This window comes from Eurypyga helias, unplaced genomic scaffold (genome assembly GCF_000690775.1).
Source record: "Eurypyga helias isolate BGI_N326 unplaced genomic scaffold, ASM69077v1 scaffold13219, whole genome shotgun sequence".
Classification (NCBI taxonomy): domain Eukaryota; kingdom Metazoa; phylum Chordata; class Aves; order Eurypygiformes; family Eurypygidae; genus Eurypyga; species Eurypyga helias.
Window position 1 is genome coordinate 8,050 of NW_010272774.1, and position 5,585 is coordinate 13,634.

Consider the following 5,585-nt stretch of genomic DNA (forward strand, 5'->3'; position numbering starts at 1 on the left):
GTAGGGATCACTAGAGAGGAAAAAACCGCATCAGAGATGGGTGCAGCGTGCTGGTCAGTTTTTGGTTTCGTAGAGTTCTCGCTCCCATCCCCTCGGGATAAGAAGTTGAGGCTTTGGGGTTGCACGGTGCGTCACCGTCGGCCGCTGAAAGAGCGTGAATGCCAGTAACAAGAGCGTGTGAGGTGGTGGGGATGCGCCAGGGCGCAAGTTGCAAAGGGAAGGACAAGGAGGTTAAATTAACTCAACTAAGTCTGTGTCCCCTTTACCATGTGCCACCCAAGGGCTGCTGGGGGCGGGGGGGCAGGACCTGGGCAGCTCGGGGGCTGCGGCGCCGCTCTGTGCGTTTTGCTTCCAGAGCCGTTCAGCTGTTTGAGAAATCCGGGTTGAAATGTGTTTTAGGGGGGGAGGCGCCCCGAGGTGGGAGTGAAGTGCAGGTGTCGGGATGCTGGGAGCGCTAAGGAAGCCGCGGTGCTGGCGCGTGGGTGCGAGGGGTGATTCCTTCCAGCACCCCGGCTGGAGGGAGGGGGCTGCAGTGAGGATGCTCAGCAGGGGCTGCTTTTTGGGTAATTTAGCCGAGGCCCGGCTGGTATCTGAGTCTCCCCGCGCCGGCAGCGTCTCCCCTTGCTGCGGAGCAGCCCTCCGCTCTGGTGCTCGGGAGTGCTGTTCTCCGAGGCGCTCTTGGCTTTCTCCTTGCTGTTATTTGGCTCGTTATCTTTGATGATATCGTACTGTCTGCAAAACAGGGCGATCACCCCTAACGGGAAAAAGCGTTAGTCATCACGCAAACGAGCTGAGCCCCTGGAGCCTGCGGAGGTCAGGGGTCCCTCCGGCCAGCCAGCTTTCTGCCTCCTGGTAGAGGTCGTGCTTCTAAGGACCACTTTCTAACAGTCAGCCCTCCACCGTGATGCCTACGTCCGGGCAAAACTAGTTAGAAGGACGGGAGATTAGTTATATTCCAACTTCCCTGCCATTAAAGGGGAAGCGTGGTTTAAGCCTGACACGAGGTGTTGGTACGAGCTGCCCCCGGTGTTAGCGAACACCCCGGGCCAGGGTCTTTCCTGCATCCGTGACCCAACGGCTGATGCTGGGAGAACAGGGCAACATCTGCCCAGTCCCACCTTCTGGGATGTAACATCTGCCCAGTTGTGGGATTTCTGATGGTGAAACCAAGGCACAAAGCAGCCGAGAGCTGGAAGAACACCCAGAAAATTAGACAGAGAAGGGCTGGGGTCTTGTCTCAGCCCAGACCCTGAGCAGACCCGTTCCAGTTCCCATCTGCTAAAATATGAGGCTGTGGCCAGGTTAAGAGCTGGAAAGGGGGTTCTGTGCACTGAGACTTTGTGAGGAACCCACCAGATGATGAGATTTCCCCCCACACTTTCCTTTCGAAATGTGTTTATCTAGAAGGGAAATCGTGGTGTTAGCGGATCCCCTGTTCTGAGGCTGCTCTCAGCCTCTGATTGCAGCCAGTGGGAGTTGTTCCTCACCTCCTGTAATTATCCATGGTGGCTTACTGGCAGGGCGTTTAGATTTGAACGTGGGCAGCTGAAAGGAGACATAAATACTGAAAAGACCATGGGGTGGGGGTTTGGGAAACCTTTTGTTCAGGTTTTCACTGGGTTATAAACTTCAGCAATAATTGTTCTTTTGTGACAGATCTCGGATCAGCGACCGGTTTCCTCTTCACATCTCTCCCTGGAGATATTTCAGCAGAATCTGGTGTAAAGGGGCCAACTCCTCTGTTGGAGTAAGCTGGTGCAAGCCCTGTCCGGCCAGGTTGGATGCGGAGGTGACGGGCATCGAGGCTGTAACGTCACTCACCACTGAAACTGAAGGTCCTCAAATCATAGAATCCCAGACTGGTTTGGGTTGGAAGGGACCTTAAAGACCATCCAGTTCCAACCCCCCTGCCATGGGCAGGGACACCTTCCACTAGACCAGGTTGCTCCAAGCCTCATCCAGCCTGGCCTTGAAGACATCCAGGGATGGGGCATCCACAACATCTCTGGGCAGCCTGTCCCAGGGCCTCACCACCCCCTCTGGGAAGAATTTCTTCCTGATATCCAATCTAAACCTCTAAACGGCCGAGGCGGTGGCGGTTCCCTGTGCGGCTGCTGACGCGCTGCGCGTGCAACTGTGGTTTCACTGCCACGAGAGGACTAAGCGTGGGGGGAGAAGGTTGTCTCTTCTGGGTCGTGGGTTTGCCATGGCGCTAAGCTCCCTTCCTGCCCACCTCCCTGGGTCACCCGAGCCACCCCCCCGGGGGCAGCATGCTCCGGGCGCAGGGCACAAGCGCGGTTTCGGTAATGTTTCCGTAGCCGACCGGCAGCCGGGGGCTCGGCATAGAAAACCAACACGTGCAAACCTTATTTCCCGTGAACTCGTGTGTGACTTCCCAACCGAACAGGCCGCGCTCCAGACCTGCGGAGCTGACGGAGGCATTTTCCTCTCCCTGTTCGCCAGCGTAAAACACCCACGAGGTCTGTCCTAGGTGCAGTTTGGTTTAAGCTTTACTGAAATGTGGCCCCAAACTCACGTCGGGAAACTCTCCCTTTGGAAATGTCATGTGTATGTTTGTACGTGTTACGGAAAGTCACCGTCAGGGATTTTGCACCCTTTGGGACAGCAGCTTCCAGGTAGTGCTAGTCACCTTCCTCCTCCCGCTATCCCAAGCTCCTGTAAGCCCTTCCTCCCTTCTGTTTAATAGGATTCTGCTTACGTCCCTCCTCCTCCTCCTATTAAACACCGTTCTTTGTGCTTTAATAGTGGTTGTTGCGACAATCTGGGTTCACTGGTGTTTTGGTGTTTGGGGCCGTTTGTTCTTTCAACACTCCCACTGTTTTAATTGATTTTTACGTGGGTTTTGGTGTATACGTGACAGTGGGTGTTGAGAGCAAGACTTTTGAAATTCCTGTTTTGCATGGAAGTTGGAGCCAGATAATTACAGCCACCTGCCTCACTGGAAGGGCTGGAGGCAGGCTGGTGAATGGCTGGGGGCATTGTCATCAGTGCATTCTGGAAAAATGGAGATTATGAGATTAGCCATGGTGAATTAGGCACTTGATTCATCAATCCATTTTGTACTTCCTGCTGGACCAGATCCGGCCACGGATTCCCCTGCTTTCGGCACTGCCCCACTTGTGAGGCTGCAGAGGGAACAGAGGTGTGCTGACAGCTGGATGAGCAGGGGGAAGGGTTTCCTTTCGGGTTTCCCACCTCACACATGCCATCCCTAGGGATCTTAGGTGCTTTGACAGAAAGGTTGCACTGACCTGCCCACATAAACAACACCACAACAATGATGAGAATTTCCCCCGCTCGCAGCTGCTGGTTTTTCTTCGCCATCTCCTGCATTGTCACCTCATCTGCACAGGGGAGAGAGAGAGGGTGAAACCCAGCTGCCTGGCTCGGGCTGTGCCGGGCACCGGTTCACGGTGCCCTTGACTCCAACCGTCAGCGTGGAAGCTCCAGGGAGAGGGTCCTCGCCCGCCACTCGCACCAGCAGCACGACCTGCGCTTTGGGTTGGCAGAGCATCAGCTGCTCCGGAGCAACTGCCCTGGCAACCTGCAGGAGATGGAGCGAGGGAGCGGGACCAAGGGGCAGTGACCGAAGCAGAGCTTCCGTGGGGTAAGTCTGCGTTACGTGGGGCGAGGGAGGAGCAGGACCAAGGGGCAGTGACCCCAGCAGGGCTGCCGTGGGGTAAGTCTGCGTTACGTGGCCCTGGGGCGACGCGCTCTGCCCTGTCTCTGGTCACACAGCCTGGCAGGCTTCAGCAGCTCCTCTCCCAGCTCAGGAGTGTGGAGCCTGACAGGATATTTTCCAGTGGAGCCAGGGGATTTGGGAATGAGTAGAGCCTTTTTACAGGGCGTAATGCACCTCCGTGGCTTCAAAGCACTAAGATTACAGTTCAGGCCTCCCAGAAGGGAAGCAGTGCTGCTCTTAGTGCTTTCAGATGAACAGCAATTCAGTATTTACAGGCACCAAATCATTTTAGCAGCGAGAGTCAAGAACTCGCAGCATCCTAGGAAGCACAGCCAAAAGCCCTGCAACAGGCTGGGGGTAACCCCTCATATCCCGGACCCCTGTACTCCCCAGCCCTTTCTGTAGGGAGATTCGTGCTGAGAGAAAACCTTCAACAGTCCGGTTTGGCTTAAGGGGAACAAGTGCAGGAGCTGCCAGTGAGGAGGTGCCTGATTTCCTCCATGGAGATGCCGAAACCCAACTGAACAGGATCCTGGACCACCCGCTCTAGTCACTCTGCTGCAGCAAGGGTTTGGTGATCTCAGGAGGTCCCTCCCAGCCTCAGCTTTCTGTGATTTGGCAGAAATATTTGAAATGTGAGAAAAGTGGCTGTCTTGGGGTATATTTCCTCCTGATGTCCAGGAATCCAAGCACAGGAGGCTCAGCGAATTCCCAGAGAGCACTGTGATGGTGTGCCCGGTGCCACCCAGGGGTCTATTTCCACATGAATTCACAGGAATTTCCCCTGGCATCCTCCACTTGCAAGGCTGGTGGGCGCACAGCTCCTGGTCTGGGAACCTTCTCCTCCTCACCTTACCTGTTAAATCTCATCTGAAACAGGAGAAAGGGACAGCCGGCCATCGGCAGCGCCTCCCTATCGCTCTGCGCGCCCGGCAGCCTTGTCCGCGTACGCTCAGGGTGACCCACGCGGGGCTGTGAGAGGGCACTCAGCCCGGCTCTTCTCATCACCCAGGGTGCTGCTTTCCTCTCTGTAGAGCCCTGCGCTGCCTGGGCGTCCCAGGGGCCACGTAGGAACTCACCCACACTTGCCTTTATTTTTAGAGGCTAGTTTCTCAGCTTCCCTGGGGGTCTTGAAGAGGACTGGCTCACTGGCAGGGCTCTGGCCTTGGATGCTGATGGACTGGACATGCACAATGTACTCAGTGTCCTCCTCTAGGTCCCAGAGGGCACAGGAGCGGGTGGTGGTGTTCACCTCCTGGATGAAGCGCAGCATCCGCACGTCCTTCTTCTGGAAGCCGAGAGAGGAGAGCACAGAGTGGTGGAGGGATCCTCCCGTGTGCACTGCGGTCACCCAAGACCACTGCTTCCTGCCCTGTCCAGCGTGGACGTGGGGACCGTCGGACCCATTCCTCTCTGCAGCTTCCAAGAGGTGAAGCGCTGCTGCAAAGAGGACGGGAAGCCAAGTGTCCCCCTCCCCACCCCAGGCCAGGATGAGAAGGAATGGGCTTAAACGACCGAAACTGGGAAACTGTTGGCACCGTACCTGTTGGGAAACTGCAAATCCAATGACAACTTCGTCTTCCAGAACATCCCAAGTCACGACGGCTGAGTTGGCTTTCAGGTGTTTGACTGTGACGTTGACTGGAGCCGACGGGCTGTCTGGAAGGAGGGAGAGCAGAGCCTTTACAGGGGCACAGCCACGGCCACAGCAGGGCACAGAGCAAGGGGGCGGAACGACCTCGCTCGGGGTCCTTCCGGCGTACGCTTCGGGCTGTGGGAACGGGAGACGGCAGGTGTTCCATGGCTGAACTACAGAGAGGTTCTGGGGGAGCCCTGCCGAGAGTATCGGTTGCGTTCGACGCGTGGGAATAACTGACCCTTG

At 56.4% G+C, this 5,585-nt stretch overlaps 1 protein-coding gene across 1 annotated transcript; it reads right to left on the reverse strand.

Moving 5' to 3' along the window:
* Positions 1–454: 454 nt before the first annotated feature.
* Positions 455–5,384, reverse strand: LOC104515320 (fibronectin type III domain-containing protein 5-like; the record flags this gene model as incomplete). The annotated part of the gene is given in 5 exon segments (XM_010159246.1): positions 455–560; positions 562–754; positions 3,273–3,365; positions 4,793–4,991; positions 5,247–5,384. Coding segments are annotated over 5 exon segments (729 nt in total), but the record flags the coding sequence as incomplete, so codon positions are not given.
* Positions 5,385–5,585: the final 201 nt, after the last annotated feature.